Source organism: Corythoichthys intestinalis, chromosome 13 (genome assembly GCF_030265065.1).
Source record: "Corythoichthys intestinalis isolate RoL2023-P3 chromosome 13, ASM3026506v1, whole genome shotgun sequence".
Taxonomy (NCBI): Eukaryota; Metazoa; Chordata; class Actinopteri; order Syngnathiformes; family Syngnathidae; genus Corythoichthys; species Corythoichthys intestinalis.
In genome coordinates this window covers 48301980-48329924 of record NC_080407.1, presented here as the reverse complement: position 1 = coordinate 48329924, position 27945 = coordinate 48301980, and the positions used below count along the sequence as shown (strand labels likewise).

Here is a 27945-nt window from a genome sequence, read left to right as displayed (position 1 = left end):
TGTGCAAGTTCTCCTACTTGAAAAGATTAGAGAGGCCTGTAACTGTCAACTTGGGTAAACCTCAACCATGAGGGACAGAACGTGGAAAAAAAACAGAAAATCACATTGATTGATTTTTAAAGAATTTATTTCCAAATTAGAGTGGAAAATAAGTATTTGGTCACCTACAAACAAGCAAGATTTCTGGCTGTCAAAGAGGTCTAACTTCTTCTCACATGGTCTAACGAGGCTCCACTCGTTGCCTGTATTAATGGCACCTGTTTTAACTCATCATCGGTATAAAAGACACATGTCCACAACCTCAGTCAGTCACACTCCAAACTCCATTATGGCCAAGACCAAAGAGCTGTCGAAGGACACCAGAGACAAAATTGTAGACCTGCACCAGGCTGGGAAGACTGAATCTGCAATAGGTAAAACGCTTGGTGTAAAGAAATCAACTGTGGGAGCAATTATTAGAAAATGGAAGACATAAAAGACCACTGATAATCTCCCTCGATCTGGGGCTCCATTCAAGATCTGGACCCGTGGCGTCAAAATGATAACAAGAACGGTGAGCAAAGTCCCAGAACCACACGGAGAGACCTAGTGAAGCTGGGACCACAGTAACAAAGGCTACTATCGGTAACACAATGCGCCGCCAGGGACTCAAATCCTGCACGGCCAGACGTGTCCCCCTGCTGAAGCCAGTACACGTCCAGGCCCGTCTGCAGTTCGCTAGAGAGCATTTGGATGATCCAGAAGAGTACTGGGAGAATGTGTTATGGTCAGATGAAACCAAAATAGAACTTTTTGGTAGAAACACAGGTTCTCGTGTTTGGAGGAGAAAGAATACTGAATTGCATCCGAAGAACACCATACCCACTGTGAAGCATGGAGGTGGAAACATCATGCTTTGGGGCTGTTTTTCTGCAAAGGGACCAGGACAAATGATCTGTGTAAACGAAAGAATGAATGGGGCCATATATCAAGAGATTTTGAGTGAAAATCTCCTTCCATCAGCAAGGACATTGAAGATGAGACGTAGCTGTGTCTGTCAGCATGACAATGATCCCAAACACACAGCCAGGGCAACAAAGGAGTGGCTTCGTAAGAAGCATTTCAAGGTCCTGGAGTGGCCTAGCCAGTCTCCAGATCTCAACCCCGTAGAAAATCTGTGGAGGGAGTTGAAAGTCCGTGTTGCCCAACGACAACCCCAAAACATCACTGCTCTAGAGGACATCTGCATGGAGGAATGGGCCAAAATAACAGCAACATTGTGTGAAAAGCTTGTGAAGAGTTAGAGAAAACGTTTAGCCTCCGTTATTGCGAACAAAGGGTACTTAACAAAGTATTGAGATGAACTTTTGGTATTGACCAAATACTTATTTTCCGCCAAGATTTGCAAATAAATTCTTTAAAAATCAAACAATTTTCTGTGGTTTTTTTCCACATTCTGTCTCTCATGGTTGAGGTTTATCAATATTGACATTTACAGGCCTCTGTAATATTTTCAAGTAGGAGAACTTGCACAAATTAGTGGTTGACTAAATACTTATTTGCCCCACTGTATCAGAACTTCCTATATTCCGCGTTGTCCCGCCTATTCCGGGACTGGTTACAACCATAGTTGTTTCATCATCAAAGACAATATATTGACTTCATTTAATAGCTTTTCATTGATGACAATTTGTTGGTACTAGCATCCATTTTTCTTACCCCTGTGTTGTTCCTTTTGGTGTCCAGCAGAGGGACAGTGAAGCAAGCCGCCAAGCTAGGAGAGCTGAAAACGTCTCGAACGGAAAGCCGACTTTCACCCAGAAACCTGCGCACGTATCAAACATCAAAACATCTGCGAACATTCTTCGTCGTGAGCATTACAAGTATTCACCTGTTCCTTCCCATCTTTTCATGGTCCTTGACGACGCAGTGAAGCTCGGCTCCCGGGTCCAAAGGAACCCCCTTCAGATCCCATTCAAATCCCTGGAGGTCAGAAAGTTATCATTAGAACATGAAAATCGACTCCATGGCTTGTGGAATCGTGAATTCCTGACGTTCTGGAAATCGCACCTCATTCCAAACCGGATTGGGATTGTTCTTGATGACCTTGGTCTTCTTCTTGGACCCTGCGGGAAGTACATCATCTTTAGTATATCTTAGACACGGAAAAGACAAATTCTTCTCTTGCGCTTGTTTGCTTTCCTGTTTTCACGAGAACACGCACACATACACCTCAGCCGATAGCTTAACAGAACACCTCCGCCCTTCCTCAGAAGGGTCGAGAGGGTTCACCCCGTCTCCGTCTCCTGAGAGCAGACGTTCTCCGAGAGAGGATGTGGCACCGCGTTAACTTCCCGGCGATTTCGGCTTGGCACGGCTTCGCGGGCCGAGAATAGATGGCGAGCCTCGTGAACTTTTCCGTTTTCCTGTACGTTTCAATCAATTGCGCGACTGCTCCAGGTTGGAGTGTCAGAGCACTTTGGGGTCAGATTTAATGATGAAGGTGCTCTTCATTGGTAGGAAATGGCGCTCGCACAAAGGCAGGAAGTTAATAGAAGAATCAGTAACTTTTGGGCAATAATACAGATACCAAGACTCAACATCGTAAGTCAGAGCCAATGCACAATTTCAATGTACCCGTCCTGCTCTTACCTCGAAAGGTGACACTAGCCAGAGGGTCCGAGTGCCTCAGGTTGTTGGCCCGCTGAAGAACACAACGTAACATGGTAGAAAACCCCGAGCGAGTCCGTGAACACGTCGCAGGGCGTCGTTACATCGCCTGCTAACTTTCCAAAAACCAAGAACTAGTTCTACACGACACGGTGTTTGAACTCTTGTTCAAAAACAACTCAAAGGAGACAAGTCCTCACCAAGGCAGCTTCTCCGCAGGACTGAATCCCACTCGGAGGAAAAGTGGGTAACAATTGAGCATGTCCGGAACACACATACGCACACACCTCACATCCAGAGGAAATCCCAACATTTCCTGTTCTCTCTTCCTCGCCTGTCTCCTGCTAACCGCAGTGCCGCCATCCCTTCTTATTTATTGATTGTTCCTCTGCTAGTACACCAGAAGTGGGGAGTAACCATAGGTGGAGTTTGACTTTTGGGGCAGGGGGGCAGTACATTTTGATGACCCCGAAACGCGGTGTAAGCAATAAGATTAACTTATAAGTAAAGATGTCCCGATCGATCGGGATGCCAATCGATCGGGTCCGATCACGACATTTTCAAAGTATCGGAATCGGCAAAAAAATATCGGACATGCCTTTTTTTAATATGTATGTATTTTCAAAAGTAAACGTTTTCTAATTGTATTTAACGTTACAGACAAAATGTCTTACATTCATCCAGAGTCTTTAGTTTTGGCTTAAAGTAGGGCTATCACATTTATCGCGTAAACGGCGGTAATTAATTTTTAAAAAATTAATCACGTTAAAATATTTAATGCAATTAATGCATGCGCTGCACAACCCACTCACGCATTGTTGTGTTCAATCTATAATGGCGCCGTTTTACCTATAAATAGAGCTAACAGGCAGCGTAAAATGAGTAGAGAGAATTTTGGCAGTCTTTGGAGCCGCTCACCCTATGTTACTTCCCAACGCAGAGAAGATATATCAATTGGTGCAACTACACACAGTCATGGTTGCACTTCCCATCATGAATTTGGGCAGAACAGTTAAATGGCTACAGTATCATTTACTGAAAGCTCAACAAATACACTAGATGGCAATATTTAGTCACAATATACAAAGTCACATTTATCCTTTAAGAATTACAAGTCTTTCTATCCGTGGATCCCTCTCGCAGAAAGAATGTTAATAATGTAAATGCCATATTGAGGATTTATTGTCATAATAAACAAATACAGTACTTATGTACTGTATGTTGAATGTATATATTCGTCCGAGTTTTATTCATTTTTTTCTTAATGCATTGCCAAAATGTATATGATCGGGAAAAATTATCGGGAATGATTGGAATTGAATTGGGAGCAAAAAAAAAAAAAAGCAATCGGATCGGGAAATATCGGGATCGGCAGATACTCAAACTAAAACGATCGGGATCGGATCGGGAGCAAAAAAACATGATCCGAACAACCCTACTTATAAGAATATTTATAATAATAAGTTGACAATGAGCGTTTTTTTTCCCACATCATTCTTGAGGGGAATTCCAAATCAGGCTGATTAGGAATACTTTTCGCCAATATATGGTACGCCCGCCGGTGTCGTGCCAATGTAGTTACCCCAGTCAAAAATTGTATCCCCTGGGCGGAGCCATATGGAGGTAGATCAGGGCCCTAAGCAAAATAATGCCATATTCGTGCATCTATTTTCCAAGCAAGTTTGAGCACCAATCATTGCCAAGAAGGTTCAACGTCACTCCCCAGGTTGCCAGATTGTAACGACAAGAAAATGGATGTTTGCATAGATAAACAGCAATGCCCGCCACATTATTCACAATTCTCTATTAACAACGTATAAAAGGAGGTTGCCAGATTGGGGGCCCCCTAGTGGTCAGGGGCCCTAAGCAGCTGCATAGTCTGCGTATAGGCTGGGCCGGCCTACATTTGTGAAGAAACACTACTCTTACTCCACTATTTGGGCTACACTAGAGTTGTTAAATTTTTCGCCTTTATTCTACATATTGACTTTATTATTGCCAACAGTGGTCGTCCCAATTTCACCAATGAGACGTCGAAATAATAACCACATAACTCCATTATACCAATCAGAGTTAACAATGCTTTTCTCCACTAGAGGGCACTCATGCTCTTTGGACGGGTGATGTTTCATATTGTTGTTCTGGTCTGAATTCAATTTTTGCGTCATCATTTTGGCCTAATATGGTCATGTAATAGGTTATTGTACAGTGTAATAATAATAGTTCATATCAATGAAGTTGTGTGAGAAATTAAATATATAGTGATCCCTCATTTTTCGTGGTTAATGGGGACCAGAACCTGGCGTGATAAGTAAAAAAAAACCAAATTAGAACCAAAAAAAAAAAAAAAAAATTTGTGCGTGTTCAATGTATTTATACGAATTTAGCATTGGAAAGAGATACATACAGTTGTGGTCAAAAGTTTACATACACTTGTGAAGAACATAATGTCATGGCTCTCTTGAGTTTCCAGTTATTTCTACAACTCTGATTTTTCTCTGATAGAGTGATTGGAACAGATACTTCTTTGTCACAAAAAACATTCATGAAGTTTGGTTCTTTTATGACTTTATTATGGGTTAACAGAAAAAGTGATCAAATCTGCTGGGTCAAAAATATACATACAGCAGCGCTAATATTTGGTAACATGTCCCTTGGCCATTTTCACTTCAATTAGGCGCTTTTGGTAGCCATCCATAAGCTTCTGGCAAGCTTCTGGTTGAATCTTTGACCACTCCTCTTGATAGAATTGGTGCAGTTCAGTTAAATTTGATGGCTTTCTGACATTGACTACAACTGTACGTAGTTTCTAAGGGGTGGACTCACTTTTGTTGCCAGGGGCTTGGATATTATTGGCTATATTTTGAGGTATTTTGAGGGGAAAATAAATTAACTATTATATAAGCTGCACACAGACTACTTTTCATTGTGTCAAAGTGTCATTTTGTCAGTGTTGTCCCATGAAAAGATATACTTAAATATCTATGGAAATGCGTGGGGTGTACTCACTTTTGTGATACACTGTACGCTTAGTCCTATTTCCTCGTCTTAGCTCTTCATATCGTCAGTGCTCTTTGCTGTGCGCTCGTTTGGTTTAAAAATACTGCGCACACTCTGAAAATGAGAGCGCCACTGCCACCCACTGAGTGGACGTGCAATTACTTTATTCTAGTACAGCAAAAAAGCATGTTCCCTGAGGTCACATGCGCAACCCACGGCATCGCTCAAGGGGGACGCGCCCCACTATTTGAGAAATACTGCTCTACACCAGTTTCTCTCTTGTTAAAAATAATAAAACTTCCGACCAACACACTCAACGCGTGCTTACCCTTCGGGAGACATTGAAACCTGTTTTCCAATAATAGCCTCTCAGCTGTTTAGCAAGAGGAGCCGGACAAGGGATTTTAATCAATAATAATACAAATAATGCTTTGCTTTTGGGCGGAATGGCATCCCGTTACCCAGCTGTCTCGACCACTCCCTTTACCTTCGTGCGAGACGGTGCAGTAGGCGTCGCTGATGTCGTCATCTGGCGTTTGCAGGCGTTCTGCACATAGAATGAACACTCGCAGCATGACACTCAGAGCAGAACCGTGTTGGAAGATCCAAATGTTCTTCTAAGAGACACTTTTTCAATGGACTGTGAGGGTGAAAATGATAGAGACTGCTGAATTAGCGGCAGCTCAAAGCTGACTCACTCCGGTCAGTATGCAAACACACACGCACACACACACACACACACCAGTGGACCTTATTTTTGGACCGCAAGTGCATGCACACACCCAGAATAGTACCCAAAGTACCCAAATACACGCTCAGAGGTCAGACTTCTCTAGTGCTGCAACGATTAATCGATTAACTCGAGTATTAGATTAGAAAAAAAGGATTCGAATAAAATTTTGCTGCTTCGAGTTTTCGTTTCATTAAAGTGGCGTTGTAAAGGTTTATTTTGAAAGTGTTTGCATTTAGTTTTACTGATTTGGGTGGATACACTGACTTCTAGCCTGCCTCATTTCACATGGCTGAATCCAGCTGCTCCATGTTAAGACCAACATAAGCGAAGTTTTTGTTTAGGCTAATTCGTAATTTAGTTTCTGGCATATTTAGCCGTTTTTCTTTTTTGATATGTGTTTGAACCATTTGGTAAGAGCATTGTGGGGAAAAAATGTAAGCGTTTTAATAGCATTTGAGCTAGCGGACTTTTGCTATGTAATTTAGCTAATTGTTCTTTTGTTGTAGATAAATCCTTATTTATTAATTTTTTATACCGTTTGAGGCTCAGCTCAGGTATTTTAATTTCTCATGTTCCATATCCGATTACCCGATTATTCGAACTAACTAGTTCATCTGTTAATCGACTACGAAAATAATCGATAGCTGCAGCCCTAGACTTATCTATACATGAATAAAATGGCAATAAAATCTAAATGAATAATTATAGACTTTTTTATTTCATAGTATTTTACTTAGACGTCCAATTCAATTTAAACTGGGAGGGCTGGCTGTCAGAGGTGGGTAGAGCAGCCCAAACTTGACTCGAGAAGCATTACTTCTAAATAATGTTAAGTAGTCATAAAAAAAATGACTCAAACACAAGTAAAAAAGTATTCATTGGATAGAATACCTAAGTAATGAGTAACCGTGTGAGTAACAGCTTACAAAGTCTGATTTAGAAAATAAAACAACAACACAGTAATGATATTTTTTTTAACACAACTTCATCTATCCGAACTGTTTTTATGATACAGGGAGTCCCCGGGTTAGGAACGAGTTTCGTTCCTATGCTGGCGACGTAACCCGAATTTCCATGTACATCGGAATCAACCCTTTAAGTACCTCTAAATCTCAAAAGAAGCATCCAAAAAGTCAAAAAGTATTGGATTTTTTTTTTTTTTTTAAACTGTCCTCTTCAGCTGTTTGACATGGAGAATGGAAGTCTAAGTGTCCGGTTGGTCTGAACAGTTTTAATATTTCACATTGAGAGTATGACATACTCCCATTGTGATCATTCAACTTACCTCGTTTATTATGACAAAGCAGTGAACAGGAAGGGGTTATGGGTGAACAGAAGAAAAGAAAAACAAAAGAAACACAAACAACAACAAGAAATACATTGAATGCCTGCACTAACTTTGAATATATTGGTGCTATCATCGGCTAGATGTATTTCCGGTTGACACCATGTGGGGGTCCTGTTGACCAGGGAAAGAAGGGGAAACTAAGTGATTGGGAGGGGTGGAATATACACAAATCAACTCTGTGATCTAGAAACCAGTAATCGTGTGAATCCCTTGTCAGTGTAAGCACGACAGCAACCGACCCTACGCCACCCCATCGCCAATCCCGGCACCGGGGCCCCCCACCCGAGCGCGCCCAATCACATTCAGTCGTACGTGAGCCCCACCAAACACGCGACAGCCACGTAGACGAGCGGAGACCCCAGGGCCACGGCCCCCACCCAGCCAGCCCGAGGAGGGAGGCCCTACATAAACCGATACCCCCACCCGCAGCTCAGCAAAGGGGCCATCGGGTGGTCCCCCGGGCCACCCACGCCCCCATCAACTGGCCTTCAGGGATGGGAAGAGGGGACGCACAACCAACCCCACCCCACCCGGCCCCAACCATAAAAGATAGCTGCGCTCTGGTTTGGCCCACATCAGGCAGTAAGTTGTTTCAGCTAATATATGTTTGTGTGTAAGTTCAGAGCTACAGTTTGTGGAGTTACGTCGAGCGATTTGTTACAATTGTAAATGCATTAACATTGGTAGCATTTAAGTTAGCGGACTTTTGTTTCGGCAAATCAGGCTAATTTAATCGACTAAATTTACATATTGATCAGAAAAGATGGACGTTGGAACACCAAACAACACCCGGGGACTACCTGTACTGTACAATAACCGTTTACATGACCATATAAGGTGTTACAAAAATCATCGAATTCAGACCAGTACAGAACTTGAAACATCAACTGTCAAAAGAGCATAAGTGCCCTCTACTGGAGGAAAAACATAGTTACCTTTGATTGGTATTATGGAGTTATGCGGTTATTGTTGCGACGCATCATTGGTGAAACTGGGACGGCCACTGTCAGCAAAAATAGAGTCAACATGTAGAATAAAAAGGAAAAATGTAACGACTCGAGCGTAGCCCAAAATAGTGGAGTAATAGTATTTCTTCTTCAGATATCTACTCAAAGTATTGTGTGTTAAAACTACATTAAGAAGTAGTTTTTTCTCAAAAAGTTACTCAAGTAAATGGGAGTAAATGTAGCGCGTTATAACACTCTCCTGCTGGATGTGAATGCTCATTTTTGGATTGGACGTCTAGCACCGTCAATGGCAGCCAATGATTTTAATGAGTGCTCTTTGACTGGATTTATCTAGTGGAAGGGAGCCCTTTAACAATTAAAATCGCACATATGCTAAATATTAATAGAAAATCAAAGAAAAGTAGGTCCTTCATTAGCAGCCTCGCATTCAATTAGCATTATTTATTGACTAAGTTTTAAAGATATGAAAGGTAACAAATATAATAGTTTATAATTCAACATTAAAATATATTTAAGTCAATTAATATTGCAGATACATTTCTAAACAATAACGTAGACTAAAAAATACTTACCTTTTCACCTTCTTCTGCGTTAATTACGTTTGGTGCATTATCGCCACCTGCTGGACTAGCATACAATCGCAAGGAGGAACGAGAGTAAATTTTGCGCATTCAGTCCATCGCGGATTCTTTTCAATTTAAAAAAATACAGTATTTTATTTAAAAATGTTAAAATGAACACATGTACAAATCATTATTTTCTTTTACATACATATATCTCATTTATATCATAATTATTATGAGTAAATTTGTTAGTTTTTAGTTGTTTTAATTCATTTATATTATACTTTGGGGGAAAAACATGCGATACTGTTAAGTTTGATTAAATAAATTGAACAGATCCCGCCCAAAATAATAATAAAAAAATGTTATTAAGTCACTGAGTGATCACTCGTTTTTTGCAGTTAATGGAAAAGCGAAAATAGAAAATTTGCAAAAATAATTATAAATAATAATTAAAAAAAAAAAAGAATTTGTGTTTATTTATTCAGATTTAACAGTATTGGAAGAAGATACATACAAGACATTATTTCCCAAAGTCTAATGGAAAAACACACTAAAAATAAAAACATTTTAATAACTTTTTAAGAACTGCAAATGTAATAATATGAGAGATAATTTTAAATCTGCCATCAGTCTTTTTTTTGCATTCTTCAGTTTCAATACAATTCGCAGGTTTGCTATTGCCAAAATAAATTCAGATTCTTCATATACTGTAAATACAAATACTATTTTTTTAAGTTCCAGCTTTATACTCACTTTGTTAAATATTTTATTTCCAGGATAAAAGAGTCACGACAAAGTAGGTTCAGATTTTGTATCAATTTATTATTAGAGATATTCTGAACAGAGTGGCAACGACATCTCTTATAAAAATAGAACATTTATAGAAAGCAGATCAGTGGTACAAACATGCCATGAATTGTTAATTGATAATATTTTTTCAAATTTCACGTTAACGAGTGCACGGGTTGGCAACCTACGACTCTTTGACGGGACAAATGACAGCTTTATCCCAGTAGAATGAAGATAAAAGACAATTTTCAACCAATCAAATGCAGGCATTTTTACAAAATACATGAATCGGCTATACAAAAATGGCACTTTGATCAATGAAGGTTGCCGACCGCTGAACGAGTATCTTCAGGATGGAAAGTGTCGCTACACGGTAGTTTCATGTTTCCACATCCCAGTTTTAATACAGGGGGCGCTCTCGTCCGCACTTATTAGCGGAAGCGCTTGTCCGTTTTCTTTGACCGCGCCGCCATTTTGCGTGATAAGGTTGAGTCCGTAACATTTGGTTTCTAGTTCGACGCCTCCGAATGGCTTGGCGGAGTCTTTGGATCCGGTGGCTGTCGCTTCCGGCGCCGCACCCGCCTTGCGAGGGCGTCGCGGTAGGCTGGCGCTGTCGCTGCTGTCTTGCTGCAGCTGACTCCGATGGCGCTCTCTGTATGCCATGTAGGCGGCGCGGCGGCTGTTGCGCGCCGCCACGTCGTAATAGTGGTGCCGCCGGCTGGGGGCGCTCTGAACGCTACCGTCCAAGCTGGTGGGTACGTCGTAGGCGTACTCCCGCAGCACCGTCAGGCGGCTGGCCCGGTGAGCGCGGGATCGGTTCTTGTGGGGCCGGTTGGCGGTGGGGTTGTTGTCCGTGGGGCGGAACTGCACCTCCACCGGTGCTACGTGCATTTTGATTTCATTGTCCACTGAATGCTCCGTCAAGCTGTTGTCTAAAATGGCCATCGCCGGAGCGGAGGCGGAGGAAGGTTTGCACTGAGCGGCCTCCGCGTGCAGATTGGTTAGCTTGCTCCCGTGCGCAGAGTTGCGCACGCTGGGCGCGCTCTTGTTGGTGTAGGAGGAGTCGGCGCTGCTGCTGCGGGCGCCCTTGTTGGATTCTGCGTCCGTTTTCGCCGAGCCTGCCGCTAGGGCGCCGGGCTGCGGCAGGAGAGCGTCCTCCTGCGCGGAGTAGTCGCGTCTGCCGGAGCAACAGGCTCGCGACCAGAATCGCCTCATGTCCTGCCTGTTGACGCAGTGGTGCGCCACCATGAACGCGGCGAGGGCCAACGCCGCCACGCCGAAGAGGCAAGTAAAGGCCAAATCGAAAGGGTGGTCCTGCGAGACGGCCGTGGCTCCGAACACCCAAAGGCCGGCGTACAGCCCCAATGCCACCGCCGCCCCCATTAGCTGAGCGCCAAAGGTGTGTTCGTTCTCTAGCGCCGCCAGTGGTGCGACTCGCGACACGACGCCGGGCGCGAGAGGGTGGCGAACGCCATCCGCGGCCAACTCGCCCGCCAGGTGCCGCTGCTCCTCGGACAACTCCTTGAACTCGTAGCGGCGCTCGGGGTGCCGCCGTAGCTGGAGTAGGATGCTGAGGAAATACATGCAGTCCACAAAGACGATGAAACCCGCCGGACCGTAAAAAGCACCGATGCTCGGTTCCCACGCCATCCAGCAGCTGGGGGGCAAAAAAGAAAATTTTGTTTCATTGCATGGACTTGCAATGCCATTATAGCTGTCCTGACTAGTCGAGGTTATCGATGAATTGCCGGCTGTATAATTGTAAATTGTAGTCATCACATTTATACCATGGATATTATCTGAAATTGAGGCTTGTAAGTCCCACAGCATGGCAAGTGGGCACCATTCAGCACCATTTTCCACGTATGTTCCGAGACCTGTGCCTGTCTCGTCATCCCTGCGCTGTCATATGTACAGTGCCTTGCAAAAGTATTTGGCCCCCTTGAATCTTGCAACCTTTCGCCACATTTCAGGCTTCAAACATAAAGATATGAAATTTAATTTTTTTGTCAAGAATCAACAACAAGTGGGACACAATCGTGAAGTTGAACAACATTTATTGGATAGTTTAAACTTTTTTAACAAATAAAAAACTGAAAAGTGGGGCGTGCAATATTATTCGGCCCCTTTACTTTCAGTGCAACAAACTCACTCCAGAAGTTCAGTGAGGATCTCTGAATGATCCAATGTTGTCCTAAATGACCGATGATGATAAATAGAATCCACCTTTGTGTAATCAAGTCTCCGTATAAATGCACCTGCTCTGTGATAGTCTCAGGGTTCTGTTTAAAGTGCAGAGAGCATTATGAAAACCAAGATACTGTTGTGGAGAGGTTTAAGCCAGATTTGGATACAAAAAGATTTCCCAAGCTTTAAACATCTCAAGGAGCACTGTGCAAGCCGTCATATTGAAATGGAAGGAGCATCAGACCACTGCAAATCTACCAAGACTCGGCCGTCCTTCCAAACTTTCTTCTCAAACATGGTGAAAACTGATCAGAGATGCAGCTAAGAGGCCCATGATCACTCTGGATGAACTGCAGAGATCTACAGCTGAGGTGGGAGAGTCTGTCCACAGGACAACAATCAGTCGTACACTGCACAAATCTGGCCTTTATGGAAGAGTGGCAAGAAGAAAGCCATTTCTCAAAGATATACATAAAAAGTCTCGTTTAAAGTTTGCCACAAGCCACCTGGGAGACACACCAAACATGTAGAAGAAGGCGCTCTGGTCAGATGAAACCAAAATTGAACTTTTTGGCCACAATGCAAAACGATATGTTTGGCGTAAAAGCAACACAGCTCATCACCCTGAACACACCATCCCCACTGTCAAACATGGTGGTGGCAGCATCATGGTTTGGGTCTGCTTTTCTTCAGCAGGGACAGGGAAGATGGTTAAAATTGACGGGAAGATGGATGCAGCCAAATACAGGAACATTCTGGAAGAAAACCTGTTGGTATCTGCACAAGACCTGAGACTGGGACGGAGATTTATCTTCCAACAGGACAATGATCCAAAACATAAAGCCAAATCTACAATGGAATGGTTCAAAAATCAACGTATTCAGGTGTTAGAATGGCCAAGTCAAAGTCCAGACCTGAATCCAATCGAGAATCTGTGGAAAGAGCTGAAGACTGCTGTTCACAAACACTCTCCATCAAACCTCACTGAGCTCGAGCTGTTTTGCAAGGAAGAATGGGCAAGAATGTCAGTCTCTCGATGTGCAAAACTGATAGAAACATACCCCAAGCGACTTGCAGCTGTAATTGGAGCAAAAGGTGGCGCTACAAAGTAGTAACGCAAGGGGGCCGAATAATATTGCACGCCCCACTTTTCAGTTTTTTATTTGTTAAAAAAGTTTAAATTATCCAATAAATGTTGTTCCAGTTCACGATTGTGTCCCACTTGTTGTTGATTCTTGACAAAAAAATAAAATTTCATATCTTTATGTTTGAAGCCTGAAATGTGGCGAAAGGTTGCAAGATTCAAGGGGGCCGAATACTTTTGCAAGGCACTGTATGTTGAATGGTTAAATCCGTCTTGTGTCTCATCTTTCCATTCCAACAATAATTTGCAGAAAAATATGGCATATTTTAGAGATGGTTTGTATTGCGATTAATTACGATTAATTAATTTTTAAGCTGTGATTAACTCGATTAAAAATTTAATCGTCTGACAGCCCTAAAAAATATTTAATCAAGGCTGAAAAGTTACCTAGCGTTGCTATCAGTGATGTTAGACTACCGTAATTTCCCGAATATAAGGCGCACCCGTGTATAATGCGCACCCCACATTTACTTGTAAAATCTGGGGAAAATTATTGTACCCGTTTACAACGCGCACCCTAATTTTAGCACCAATAAATAGAAGAATACAAGAAAACAGAGCTAGTGTACAGATACAGAGATGTCATTTTACTGACTGGTGAAACACAGCACAAGCATAGCACATTGGTAGTTCAAAACATTACCGTAAACTGACAATATTTACGCTAATAATATGATTTGACAACTTCTCCAACTTACCAGAATCTAGGAGAAAACAAAACAGATGTGACTTTTCTTTTAAAGGCTGCTGTATAACTTGCTCGTTTCCTCATGATGAATAAATGTTTCTTCCATGGATTGATACGGTAAAATGAAAGTGAGAACGTAAGTCGGAAATCCGTGAGAGGTCATCGCTGTCAACACGACAGTAACAAACGGAATCTATTGTTATTTGGGTTTGAGTTTCCCGAGGGACCGATATAGTTGACGGACACGGGAAGGGTGTGTCCTTACATTTGTTATGGTCCGAATTGCGGAGCTGCAATAAACGTCGACTCAAATGAGTTCAAGAAACTAAATTCTGTGCTTTATGAAGAGTGAAAAAAGCAGAATTTAACACAGACGAAATCATTCGGCCGATTAGAGTGAAGTATTACCGGAAAAAAATGGTGACGTCACATACCGTAATGGTCGGCAACGGGTCGCCGCATACGTTTCTTCAACACAACGTGGCCGTGTCAATGAAAAAAAATCGGTTTATATATATATGTAATACATATATATTTCTGTCTCCATCCATGTACCCGTTTATAATGCGCACCATGAGTTTACAAGTGGATTTTGGGGAAAAAAAGTAAGCGTTATATTCGGAAAATTACGGTAATATGCCAAATTGCTCTACTTACTATGGTGCGTTGATTTGACTGCCGTAGTTCTTGATGTTAGCTGCTGCCGTGATGCCACACACAATGGTGGGAATTCCTCCGCCAATTAAGTAGAACCTTTTGAGAAAGCGCAAGTCTCAACACTGACATCACTGAGGAAAAAAAAATGATAACGCACACACCTCAGCATTGGACGCGGAGGTGGCGGCGGCTCGTCCGGCTCCTCGTAACGCTTAGCTTTGCGCGTCACTTGCTTGTAAATATTGCGTGCTGTCACGCCCACCCAGAGGGCGGTTGCGAGCGTGGAGTAGTGAAGTAAAATGCCAACCTGAAGAGAGCAAAAAACTAATAAACTCTCAAACAATAGCGTTTTGGAAATTTGAAAGTCAGATCTCACCGCTTGGCACACATTAGCATAGCGCGTCTGATTGATCCCGCCCACAAACACGGCGCACGTGAGCGAGATGTGGAAGCAGAGGTTGACCAGCATATGCCAACACTTGCGGCTGACGCGCACCGACCTTGAAGCAGCAATCACACGACGGAATTATTGTCATTGCAGGTGGGAAAATTCAAAAACTGGGATGGCTTACTTGTGGTGGTAGATGTAACTGACAATGATGGTCGACAGGCAGAAGAGGAGCACAATGGCAGTGGCGTAGATGACCGGATGCAGTGGCTGAATACTTGGAATGAAATAGTCCACAGTGCTGAGGTCCTGCAGTGAAAAATGTGATTTGTGATTGCGCCACTAGATGGCGGCAGCAAAAATGAATTTTTTTTGCACTGACTCAAGCCGCCTACCATGAGGAGTCCATAGTTTCCTAAAGAGTTGCAGGAAATAGTTGTGAAGTTGTCGTGGTGGCCCAGGATTCGGCAGCCCTCGCTCCGCCAGCCCCCCTGGCCGCCCTCCAGGCTGACGTTCCAGCAGGCGGACACGGCGTCGGATCCGCGAGCGAAGCGCCGCAGGGTGATATTGACGGGAGTCCGCAACATCCGTACGGAAATGCCATCTGGATCCATGTCAAAGTACAGTCCAGTGTTGTTTTCGTCAACAGACAATTTTTTTCATGACAATGACGAGCTAAAAACGTGTATTCGGAGACGAAAACGTAACAAGATGGATGGCAGTTGTTATCTGACGACGTTCACAATGAGTAATATTTTCTTATCGTATGTGTAGTTAGCACGCATCTTAGCAGTGTTGGGTCGTGTCACTCATGTGACGTGCTGCGCCTCCTACACACAGAGGTTGAAGCTTGTGCCCATTCCAGGCTTGTTTGTGAAACACGTGTCAGGTGCTGCTTGGTACGTTTTGTTTTCTTATCCTGGCTATGCCATGTTGCTTTAGCCTTTAAGGAAATCCACAATAGAAAAAGTTTCCTGGCGTTGAAAATGAATGGGAAATTTGGACGTACATGGCTGTCAATGGCATTCCATTAGGAATGAATGGGCAATTTTTTTGGCAAATTTGGGGGAAGCTGTCGGTTTTTGCCAAATTCTGTATACAACTTTTATACCCCTTAATGTCCTGGAATTTTTTTAAATGTAAATTTTGTGATTTGGTCAAAATTTGTTGGGCAAGTAGTTTTTTGATTTTTTTTCCTTTAATAAAAAACACATTTATGGGTGAACGGAAAATTTGGTTTGGTCATTCGAAAAATTCCCTGCATCCTGCGAAAAGTAAGTCCGGTAATTTCAATATTTTAACGGTGCCGATCGGCAAAACGGTTCGGAAGGAATTTTACAATCTGGGCCTTTGCCTTGCAAAGCCCCATCTAATGACTAAAATATGACTAAGACTAATAAGTATTTTCATCCTAAAGACAAAAGAGCTGCCAAAAACCACACTGGTACAGTCCAAAGCAGTCGAGAATTGAAACCCGATCAGATTCCACTTGCCTATCTTCGCCATGATCACTGGAGTGGCCACGTTCCTCCGCTTTCCACTGTCGGCCAGTTGGGAGGAGTTGCCTGTAGATGGGAAAAACTTCCCGTTGCGGAAGCCCAGCAAGTGGAGCTTGTAGACCGTGTCGTCCCCTTGACCTGGAAGCAGCGTTGCCTGGGTAAAGAGTGACTGCGGAAGCTGCAGGGATGCCTCAACTGTGGTGCTCTAAGGAACAAGAACAATGTCAACTGAGGCCATTTTTAGTCAATAATGATTGCCTCTCAAATCACCAACCTTCAGTAAGACACTGGAGAAGGATCCGGTAGTATTACATTTAAAGGTGAGCTGACGGTCTTGCCCGGGGGTCCTCTCTGGACTTGGTCTTTGGAACAGCATGCAGGTCGTGCCGTTCCAGTCGCTAGCCTTGACCAAGTGGGCCTCCAGTGCTATATTGGGGGACGTCTGTTGCAAAAAACAAACACTGTATTAGTTACGGGTTGAACTGGCAAAATACTACTGACTAGGGATGTCCCGATCGCATATTTTTGCACCCGAGTCCGAGTCACTTGACTTTGAGAATCTGCCGAAACAGAGTCTCGATGTTACTGTTCCAATAACATAACATAGAATAACATAGAAAAATGCTTGTCTTTAGTCAATGCTTCATTGAGTGAGTCCACTCATGCTGCTGAGAACAGTCTCTCTCTTACACGATGAGTTGCCACTCCACTCTTATGCAAGTTAAACGAAGATTGAAACATTTGTGCCTTTGACCGTAGAGCTACCAAGCTTCTCTGGCAAGATCAAAGCTGCAAACCTGTCAATCATTATTAACTTTAGGCATAGACTTCATAACCTATTGACATGACACGGGAAACGGGGCCGATTTGTAGGGGGCCTATTTTCAAAAACTTCAAATATTTTCAAAACCAAAGCTGCTACCGACCTAAAACCAAAACAGGCACCTACCTTGGCCATATACGAGTCTGCATGAGCAGCGGCACCAAAAAATTCAAAGTCGTTCCCATATAAAATCCTGATTAATCATTTTTTCTAGAAGTATAACACAACTTAAAATGGCTATAAAAGCCTCAGATTTTACACTAGATGCACAAAAAAAAAAAAAAAAAAAAAAAATCACCAAATGCGGCGATAATCACCTATAATTTCAGGTTCAATAGCAATATTTAACATATCATGTAGGTTTTTGACCAAAATAGCAACTTCATTTTTTTTTTTTTTAACTGCAAATTTTCAACAGCTAATAAATCACTCAATTTAACGTCCGAAACGTAATACTTGAGGAAGACATGCAGAATCAATGATAAATAATATGTGAATAGATTATTAATGAATTCTATATGCAATCATAACTTATTATAGAATAGAATATCCCTTTATTATCATTATACACTATATTGCGTTAGCGAATGAGGCTAGCGGCCGCCTGACGTAAACAAAGCTTTTGTGGTGAAAATTCTTGTGAATAAATGCTTAAATCCCCGGATTCTTCATACATATTGACGTAAAACAGTCTCGATTCCTGGTTAAGAGCAAAAAAACGTGCAGTTAGCGTTTATTTTACGTATATTGTCGAAGTACAATGCTACTCTGTTAGCGAATGAGGCTAGCGGCCGCCTGGCTTAAACAGAACTTTTCTGGCGAAAATTATTGTGAATAAATGCTTAAATCCCTGAATTCTTCATAGATATGGACGTGAAACAGCCCCGATTCTTGGTTAAAAGCAAAGAAACTGTGCAGTTAGCGCTTATTTTACGTATATTGTCGAAGTACAATGCTACTCTGATAGTGAATGAGGTCAATGGCCGCCTGACAAGAACAGCAATTTTCCGGCGAAAATTCTTGTGAATAAATGCTTAAATCCCCGAATTCTTCATAGATATGGAAGTAAAACAGTCTCGATTCTTGGGTATAAGCAAAGAAACTGTGCAGTTAACGCTTATTTTACGTATATTGTCGAAGTACAATGCAACTCTGAGAGTGAATGAGGTTAGTGGCCGCCTGACAAGAACAGCAATTTTCCGGCGAAAATTCTTGTGAATAAATGCTTAAATCTTCGAATTCTTCATAGATATGGAAGTAAAACAGTCTCGATTCTTGGGTATAAGCAAAGAAACTGTGCAGTTAGCGCTTATTTTACGTATATTGTCGAACTACAATGCTACAATGTTAGCGAATGAGGCTAGTGGCCGCCTGACAAGAACAGCAATTTTCCGGCGAAAATTCTTGTGAATAAATGCTTAAATCCCCAAATTCTTCATAGATATGGACGTGAAACAGCCCCGATTCTTGGTTAAAAGCAAAGAAACTGTGCAGTTAGCGCTTATTTTACGTATATTGTCGAAGTACAATGCTACTCTGATAGCGAATGAGGTTAGTGGCCGCCTGACAAGAACAGCAATTTTCCGGCGAAAATTCTTGTGAATAAATGCTTAAATCCCTGAATTCTTCATAGATATGGAAGTAAAACGGTCTCGATTCTTGGGTATAAGCAAAGAAACTGTGCAGTTAGCGCTTATTTTACGTATATTGTCGAAGTACAATGCTACTCTGAAAGCGAATGAGGTTAGTGGCCGCCTGACAAGAACAGCAATTTTCCGGCGAAAATTCTTGTGAATAAATGCTTGAATCCCCGAATTCTTCATAGATATGGAAGTAAAACAGTCTCGATTCTTGGGTATAAGCAAAGAAACTGTGCAGTTAGCGCTTATTTTACGTATATTGTCGAACTACAATGCTACAATGTTAGCGAATGAGGCTAGTGGCCGCCTGACAAGAACAGCAATTTTCCGGCGAAAATTCTTGTGAATAAATGCTTAAATCCCCGAATTCTTCATAGATATGGACGTGAAACAGCCCCGATTCTTGGTTAAAAGCAAAGAAACTGTGCAGTTAGCGCTTATTTTACGTATATTGTCGAAGTACAATGCTACTCTGATAGCGAATGAGGTTAGTGGCCACCTGACAAGAACAGCAATTTTCCGGCGAAAATTCTTGTGAATAAATGCTTAAATCCCCGAATTCTTCATAGATATGGAAGTAAAACAGTCTCGATTCTTGGGTATAAGCAAAGAAACTGTGCAGTTAGCGCTTATTTTATGCATATTGTCGAAGTACAATGCTACAATGTTAGCGAATGAGGCTAGCCTGACTTAAATAGAGCTTTTCTGGCAAAACTCTTGTAAATAAAGGCTTAAATCCCTGAATTCTTCATAGATACGGACGTAAAACAGACTCGTTTCTTGATTAAAAGCAAAGAAACCGTGCAGATAGTGTTTACGTATATTGTCGAAGTACAATGTAACTGTTAGCAAATGAGGTTAGCGGCCGCCTGACAAAAACAGAGCTTTTCTGGCTAAAATTCTTGTGAATTAATGCTTAAATCCCCGAATTCTTCATAGATTTGGACGTAAAACAGTCTCAATTCTTGGTTAAAATCAAAGAAACCATGCAGTTAGCTTTTATTTTACATATATTGTCAAACTACAATGCTACTCAGTTAGCGAAAGAAGCTAGCGGCCGCCTGGCATAAACAGCAATTTTCTGGCAAAAATTCTTGTGAATAAATGCTTAAATCCCCGAATTCTTCATAAATATGGAAGTAACATAGTTTCGATTCTTGGTTAAAAGCAAAGAAACTGTACAGGTAGCATTTATTTCAAGTAAATATTGCCAACTATGAGGCTAGTCAGTTACGAAAATTAGCCGCCTCCATGTGCAAACAAAGAAGAATATTTCTGTGAAAAAATGCTTCAATCACGCAAGCGTCGTACGAAAAATATAGTATTTACCTTGAATACTCAATCAAATCACTCCTGACACAATCCTTCCTGTTTGTATGTAGTACAGCTTTTGTAGTTCTTCGAAAATCCAAGCTTAAATCCGACATGAGCGTGTGCCGTCTTCGGCCATTACTAAATGAAGCTCGGCCCCCTTTGATAAGGCGTTACGCAAAGAATGACGAAGTGTCACGTCAATAGGTCTATGCTTTAGGTACCAAACGCAAGCTTGACAGTTTGGCCGCACTGCTTAGCAAGATGGAGGCTGAGAGGCTGTGGCGCTATACAAGCATGAAGCATTTTGATTAAAAACCCGATCCTTTTCACCCGATTCCGATCCCCTGAAAAATGCCGCGATCGACTCGGATGGGGACATCCCAATTCGTGACAATTTGTAAAACCACCGACCAGGGAGAAGGCCTGCGCTGATGCCAAACGGTGGGCGGCGATCTTTTGAAGGCAGGCGATGATGCGAGAGCACGCCGTGGCGTCGCGCTGCGCGGTCCACAGCACCCGCTCGTCGGCTAGCATCAGATTGCTAGCCATGCTTACCATCACTTCACCGAGCTGGAAACGACACAGTCGTGAGTCACGTGAAATGAAATGAAAACCTCCGAAACAAAAGCTGTCGCTTACATCTTTATTCTTGTCCACAAACTTTGCGAACTTTTCAATCATCTCTGCGACAAAGATGATATCCATCTTGTCTGAGAAGTTGGCGGCGTCGATCGTGTAGACCAGAAGGCGACGCGCCCTTGGCACCACGTTACTTTCGTTCAGAGGCATCTGATAAAACCAACCGAGTGAAGTGTCGGCACGGCGAGAGGAAATCCCGAGCGAAAAGAGCGGTATTCACCTGGTTGATAACGTAGAGGAATCGGGTGACGTCTTTCTGGAACTGGCAACGGGAATAATTGTCTTCCGCCCACAGCCCGTTTCGATTACAGTCCCGCCAAGCTCGCTGTTCCTCGCCGGAGCCTCCCATGTAGCTTCCCGCGCTCGACTGCAATCTGTTGCAAGGTAGGAAGGCTCGGATTCCCGCCAAGGTGCGCGGCCACCTGGAATTTTGTCGGAATCTGTGTTATTTCTAATTTTGTGCCAAGTCAAAGTCATTTACGTAAACTAACCGGAACTCTCCCTTGTTGTTGGTGACCCGTTCAGGAGCGCAGTATTTGGCGGAACTCTCCAACACTACAATGTGGACTGTTCTGGTGGTGTTTCCTCTGCTTGTTCTGACCCTGCACTCCCAGTTGCCGGTAAAACCAGGTTGGATGTTTGATATAGTCAATGCACTGCCAGGAGATACAAGTATTTTGATTGTAATTTTCTGGAGAAATTGTACAGGAATGCAGTCATTTTTTTGGGTTAAAAATGGCGACCTTTGTTTGCTTAATGTTGACTCATTTGTTCCCAAAAACGTATAAATACATTCTATTTTTAATTGTTTCAGTGTCCCAAAGACGTATTTATACGTGTTTTACATTTTTTTCACAAGAGACATCTCTAGGTTCTGATGCAACTTAGCACCAAAGCACAATGCTGAAAATCCATTTTAAAGCAATAAAACTGGCCACTGGAGGGCAGTAGAGCATTTGGTAAGACCCGCAACCCGATTCACGGCCGGGCCGCACGGCTGGCGGAAGACGACCGAATGGATGTCCAGGACGCCAGGCGGCGGACGACCGAGCAAAACAATCGGGAGGACGCCCGGGATGCCAGGTGCTGGATGACCGAGCAGAACGACCAGGACCACCAGTGCAGCGGAAGATGCCGTTGAGTCTGTGCTGCTCGCCGAGCAGAGCCCGCGCCGCCGTGCTCGGCTGCTCGCGTCCCCTGAACCCTCCAGTGTCCCGCAACTCAGCCGGAAACGCGCACGGCCAAACCAGTTTCCCCCCAGGAACACAAGTTCCCCAGGCGAACACCGCCACGAGGCAGTGGTCACCACAAAAGAAAGACTAAAAAAAATCATCTTGATGAGACAGGCGGCGATGAGGGAAAAGGTTACCCCGGCTGTCGCGGCCACAACAGCGTCATCTCTCAGTTCAATAGTTTAGTTATGTGTAAATAAATTGTTACTTTGCTATCAAAAGCTCTATTTGTCTTGTTGTTTATGTTATTTTGTAGAAGGAAAACATTCAAATGTATGGGATGTCACAAAAGCATAAATAGCTGTGTTAAAGTCAAAGTTATGTTTGAAATGTATACTTTTGCAAAAAGTTCAATTGTTTTTCATCAGAAATTGAAAAAATTGCTCAAACTAAGCTATTTTCTAATACTGAAAGAATGGAAAAAGATATACCCTAACTTTTTTTCCTACTGAAAGAAGAGAGTCTAATCTTTCTTTTGGTGGGTTCCATGTTTATATAGCAATAGAACAGAATTTTCGGTGGGCCTTGCAAAATCAGTCAAAGTCCAGTAAAACGGCCGGGAGCCAAGGGGGTTGCACCGGTGAAAATGGCTGGGAGTGAATGAGTTAAAAGTATCATTAATTGCAGGAATGTTTTGAATGTATGTCACAATACGTTTGGGTCTGCCAGGTCTGGCTAGCTTCTTCCCCTGCCATCGGCGCTAACACACCACCAGGTGAGGTGATCAGTTGAAAGGTCCGGCCCTATCTTTACCCGAGAGTCCAAAATATGCGGCCGCAAATCCGATGACACGACAACTAAGTCCATCTTCGAACTGCGGCCCTAGTGTCCTGGTGCCAAGTGCACATATGGACACCCCTATGTCTGAACATGGTGTTCATTATGGATAAACCGTGACGAGCACAGACATCCAATAACAGAACACTGCTCCGGTTCTGATCCCTGGGTACTCCAAGCTGCTGTTTGGTGAATAAGCACAAACGTCAGTCAGGGCCCGTCCCCCCATCCGAAGGTGGAGAGAGGCTACCCTCTCGTCTACCAGGGTAAACCCCAACGCCTCTCACTCTGGGCAGCTACCGAGTGGAAGAGAGTCCAACCCCTCTCAAGAGGATTGGTACCAGAAACCAAACTGTGTGTGGAGGGGAGTTAAACTATATCTAGTTGGAACTTCTATGCCTCACACACCAGCTCAGGCTCCTTCCCCGTGGGAGATGTGACATTCCATGTCCCAAGTGTTAGCTTCTGTAGCTGGCGGTCGGACCGCCTAGGCCTCCTCCTTTGGCCGCTGCCAAACTCCCTACGCATCCAACCCCTATGGCCCCTCTCATAGGTGGTGAACCCATGGGAAGGGGTACCCATGTTGCCTTTTCTGGCTGTGCCCGGCTACACCCCATGGATGCAGGCCTGTCTACCAAACATTCGCCTTCGAGGCCCCACCTCCAGAGGGGGGGCCCCGGTAACCCGTGTCTGGGCAAGGGAAACCTAAGTCCATTTGTATTTAGTTCTTAAGTACACCTCTAGGTGCTACTTGAATACATCATGAGTAATGAAAGGGAGGTCATAGGGTGTTTCAAGCCAGTGATCATCAGACACCCTTGCACCGGCAACCTAGCCGGGGTTGAACAGCCCCTAACTTACTTTGGCACTCGGTTACCAACTCTGTATATTTTGCACTCTCATGTTCATTGGCCTCCTCCAGTCTGTCTTCCGAGGGACAGCAAGCTCAACAAGGATCACTTGCTTTGTCGACTGATGTTAGCACCATGTCTGGGCGGAGTGAAGTGGCCAGGATTTTCTCTGGGAACTTGAGCTGTCTCTCCAAATCAACTTGGAGTTTCCAGTCCTGTGCGGTGCTGAGAAACCCTCCAAAGGTACTTGACTGATGTTGCGCTTTTCCCCCAGCTCTGACAAAGGTGATGGACTGCTTGGGAGTGTGCTGGTAGCCACAGTTTGTAATACTGTAGCTGTGCTGAGTGTATCAGCCAGGGCCCTGATAAGTCCTTTTATATTATTCATCATGAGGGGTCTTTTGAGCCATGCTTTGAAATGAGATTCCTCCGCAGGGTGTCCGGGCTCTCCCTTGGTTGAGACGCTCTGTCATCCGGAAGGGACTCAGGGTCAAACCACTACTCCTCTGCGATGAGAGGAGCCAGCTGAGGTGGCTTGGGCATCTGGTTCGGATGCCTCCTGGATGGCTCCCTGGAGAAGTGTTCCGGGCATGTCCCACTGGTGGGAGGCCCCAGGGACCACCCATGACACGCTGGCTTGGGAACATCTTGGGAGCCCGCCTGAGAAGCTTGTTGAAGTGGCTAGGTAGAGGGAAGTCTGGGCTTCCCTGCTAAAGCTGATGCCTCCACGACCAGACCCCGGATTAAGCGGTAGTCAATGGATGGCTGGATGTTTTGAACTGACTGGGGTAATGTAAGTTTTTGGTAAAAAATAATTAATGCCAATGGGTTCTTTGGTGGGTTCGAGAATTGGGAGCCAATGGATATTAATTTTGTGAGTCCTAGTTTACAGTCAATGGCACTCAACGAGGATTTGTTTGTGGGTTGGAGTTCAATTTGAATAGGAGTCAATAAGGAGTTTTACTAAGGGTCCAACATTGTTGATTGTGGTGTAATTGAGAAGGGAGCAAAACAAGTTTGGAGTTGGAATCGTTGAAATCAGTCAAAGACCTAACCCTACCAGTGGAGATTTTTTCCGTGTGTGTTTCCACCATTGTTTTTTGTGGGTCTGAGTTGAAAGTCAATTGGAGGAATAATTTTGGTGGGTTGTCTCATCACTTACCTCGCAATTAGCGAGCAGTTTTGAACCATATGTTTCTCAATGTAGATGCCTTGGGCAGCGTCTGGTGTCACCATGCGCCCGTTCTGGTACCATAGGACCTGCATGTCCTCAGCCACGAAGGAAGCCTGACACTGGAAGGGCAGGCTGTCCCCTTGAAAGACAACTTGCCGCTGAGATGGGGTCAACTGGAAGGAGGGCAGCTCCAGCGGAGCATCTACGAGAAGAAGTGAGGAAACTCAAGTATTAGTATTAATGCTGGTACCTAAGACCTAATGACCTGTAACGTCACACAAGTAGCATTCCCCTACCACACGTGAGAAGCTCCGGCCTGATGGCAGTGACCAGCTGGCCCTGCAGCAACTGCGGATACGAGCACTTGGTGCTCTTGGCAGCCACGTTCCTGTCACGAAGCCAGTGCAGCAACCACAACAGATTGCAGTCGCACAACAGGTACGGCGTCTGGAAGTCGCTGCGGGTTCGCGAGCAAAGCAGGTGGGTGACCAGTTGCTCGGATACATAAACCCAATGCTTTCTGTCCTCTATACTCACAGATACTTCAACGACACCAGACTGTCAAAGGTCCCTTGAGCCAGCGAAGAGAAAAGATTCCCTGACAGATTTCTGCAAATATGATTGATGAAGTAAAGTAGTCACGGGTGCATAACTCTAATTTAATTGAATCATTAAATAAATCAAAGCACTCACAGTCGAATGAGACTCTTGAGGCCTCGAAAGATGTCTACGTTGAGGCAGCCTATGCTGTTGTTGGCCAAATCCCTGCAGAACAAAATCAAACAGTGAAAAAAATAGTGCACGTTATAGTCTGGCAAACACACTTTTTAAATGGACGAAAATCTCATGATCAAACGGTCTGCTACATGGCTCCTTTAAGTGAGGCGTGTTGAGACAGAACTGCTTCAAGGTGCATGTTTATGTGCCTCCAAGTGAGTGTTTGCACTTCAAAAGGGCAATCTGAGGTGATTCATCATGTGTGATTAAAGAGCGTTGAAAGCTGCCATGTACTCCAGCCCCCCAAAAAACACACGTACTGTGCATATTTTTCAACCAAAGAGACTTTTATCTAAGTCTCAAGTCAAAGGCGGCACATCGACAGACCCCAAAATGTTAAGACCAGACGCACACGGGCATTGCAGGATACCGCATGCATGATTAGCTGCATAGAAGGGGCCGGAAGGGGAGGCAAAAATAGCCTGATGTGATTAGGCTGTAGCTGGGACCAGACCTTCAGCTGCTTCGGGGGGGAGGGCAATATAGATTTTTTTGTCCACCCAGTGAGTCACACTGTAAAACAAGACCAAAACATTCATAGCAATGACTCCAAAGCGAAATAGATTACTTTTTGTCCTTCCTGAAGAACTGAAGGGAAGGACAATTTGACGACGGACCAGCAGAAAAACATCGTATTCCTCCAAACTCAACTTTAACCTGACAAAAACACCCTATTTCCAAGTTCTAAAGCCCATCCTTGCACTGGTGGGAGTGTGTGAAAACCTCACAGGCCCCAAGCTGTCTCTGGCTCAGAGCCAGACTAAACAAGGCCGTGGAAATAAAATAGCGCTCCACTGACCATCCTCCCTTATGGACACATAGCAGGCAGGCGAACACAAACACGCGGTGCACTGCAAACACAGATATGAGCGATAGCTGCTCTTGACGCGGTAGCAAGTCTCGAAAGGGCGCGAGAAGGAAGTTCCAAGGCGCTACTCACAGTCTTTTGAGAGCCGGCAATCCGAGGAAGGCGCCCGGTTCTATTCGGCTGATCAGGTTATTCCGTAGGTCCCTAAAAAGGAAGAAAATAACTGAAATTTCTTGTTTTTATGATTTAAAATGCAATAATGTAGGCCCTACTGAGCCATAAACATTGGCAAAGAAAGACCAGTCATTCGATTCTGCGATTTTGCATGACCGGGAACTCGGAATTGGCGAATCGTCTGCCAGTCTTTCCCCAGTTTGATCTGGACAATCTACACAGACACCATCTCAGTGGTTCTTAACCTAGGTTCAATCAAACTCCAGGGATTTGGTGAATAAGTCTAATGGGTTCGGTGAAGGTAAAGAAACGCACACCCCTATTTTCATACGCTGATTAAATCCAGCCAAATTGGCTTCTTAGACCAGGTTTTGGACTGGTTTGCTCCCAATTTACAGGCTTAGTCGTTTTCTTTTAACTGCTAGTCCTCAATCTGATGGGAGGAGGAGCTGATTTGCTCAGTGGAATGTTGACTCGCACTTGGTTTGAGGGAATACAACACATTAATAGGCTGCGTGGTCTAAAAATTTGAACCGTTTAAAAACCATGCTGTCAAAATCAGAAGAATTTTGAACGGCAATTTGCCAAATCATTAGCTTGCTAGGTTAGATATGTTCGGGTTCGGTGATTCCACATGTGAAACATGTTCGGTACTTTTAGCAAGGTTACGAACCACTGCACTATCAACTGTAATTAGCTTAATGTATTATGTACCAACAGTTGTGGGCAGAGGGTCACTATTTCAACCAGGTTTCCACAAGGGGGGGAACCTCTGGGTGCCTTACGATTAGGTGCAAAGCTCACGATAACGATGATCTCACGATATGGCTCTAAAACGATATAATACAATATATTGGTCAGGATATCATTCTACAAAACATCTGATAAACAGAAAAAACAAGCTATTCGACATGTGCCGATTAACGGTTTCAAAGTATACCGTGGTATGAAAACATCAAGGTTTCAAAACCGCATACCATCATAACGTCCCTTAGGTATTAGCCATTTTTTATGTCCCAAAAATGCATGGAGAAATCTCTTGCTTGCAGTTGTATGGCTCAACTCTCCTCTACCGGTTGTTGCTCAGTGTCAGTGAGTCAGCTGTGCTATACGATGGCTG

General features: G+C 43.6%; 2 protein-coding genes across 7 annotated transcripts in view; both read right to left on the bottom strand.

Annotated features, from left to right (window-relative positions):
- dysf (dysferlin, limb girdle muscular dystrophy 2B (autosomal recessive)) overlaps window positions 1-6310 on the bottom strand; it is a 57702-nt gene extending 51392 nt beyond the window's left edge. For 2 of the 6 annotated variants that reach the window (XM_057855160.1, XM_057855161.1), the window contains exons 1-4: window positions 6137-6310; window positions 2050-2105; window positions 1871-1962; window positions 1699-1804 (exon numbers count right to left, since the gene is read on the bottom strand). In XM_057855160.1, coding sequence (XP_057711143.1) covers window positions 1699-1804; window positions 1871-1962; window positions 2050-2105; window positions 6137-6224 — 342 coding nt within the window. In that variant the 5' untranslated portion in view covers window positions 6225-6310. Of the gene's footprint in view, window positions 1-1698; window positions 1805-1870; window positions 1963-2049; window positions 2106-2631; window positions 2859-6136 lie in introns of those variants that run through there. The other 4 variants (XM_057855162.1, XM_057855165.1, XM_057855164.1 and 1 more) reach the window with 2 other exon arrangements.
- Window positions 6311-10077: 3767 nt separating this feature from the next.
- adgra3 (adhesion G protein-coupled receptor A3) overlaps window positions 10078-27945 on the bottom strand; it is a 30257-nt gene continuing 12389 nt past the window's right edge. Inside the window, exons 3-19 of the mRNA XM_057855166.1 lie at window positions 26784-26855; window positions 25760-25831; window positions 25604-25675; window positions 25363-25523; window positions 25055-25268; window positions 21524-21688; window positions 21253-21454; window positions 21033-21182; window positions 20805-20963; window positions 16891-17058; window positions 16611-16821; window positions 15513-15721; window positions 15302-15426; window positions 15106-15229; window positions 14891-15036; window positions 14730-14825; window positions 10078-11710 (exon numbers count right to left, since the gene is read on the bottom strand). Of these exons, the coding sequence (XP_057711149.1) occupies window positions 10420-11710; window positions 14730-14825; window positions 14891-15036; window positions 15106-15229; window positions 15302-15426; window positions 15513-15721; window positions 16611-16821; window positions 16891-17058; window positions 20805-20963; window positions 21033-21182; window positions 21253-21454; window positions 21524-21688; window positions 25055-25268; window positions 25363-25523; window positions 25604-25675; window positions 25760-25831; window positions 26784-26855 (3637 nt within the window). The 3' untranslated portion in view covers window positions 10078-10419. The remainder of the gene's footprint in view (window positions 11711-14729; window positions 14826-14890; window positions 15037-15105; window positions 15230-15301; window positions 15427-15512; window positions 15722-16610; window positions 16822-16890; window positions 17059-20804; window positions 20964-21032; window positions 21183-21252; window positions 21455-21523; window positions 21689-25054; window positions 25269-25362; window positions 25524-25603; window positions 25676-25759; window positions 25832-26783; window positions 26856-27945) is intronic.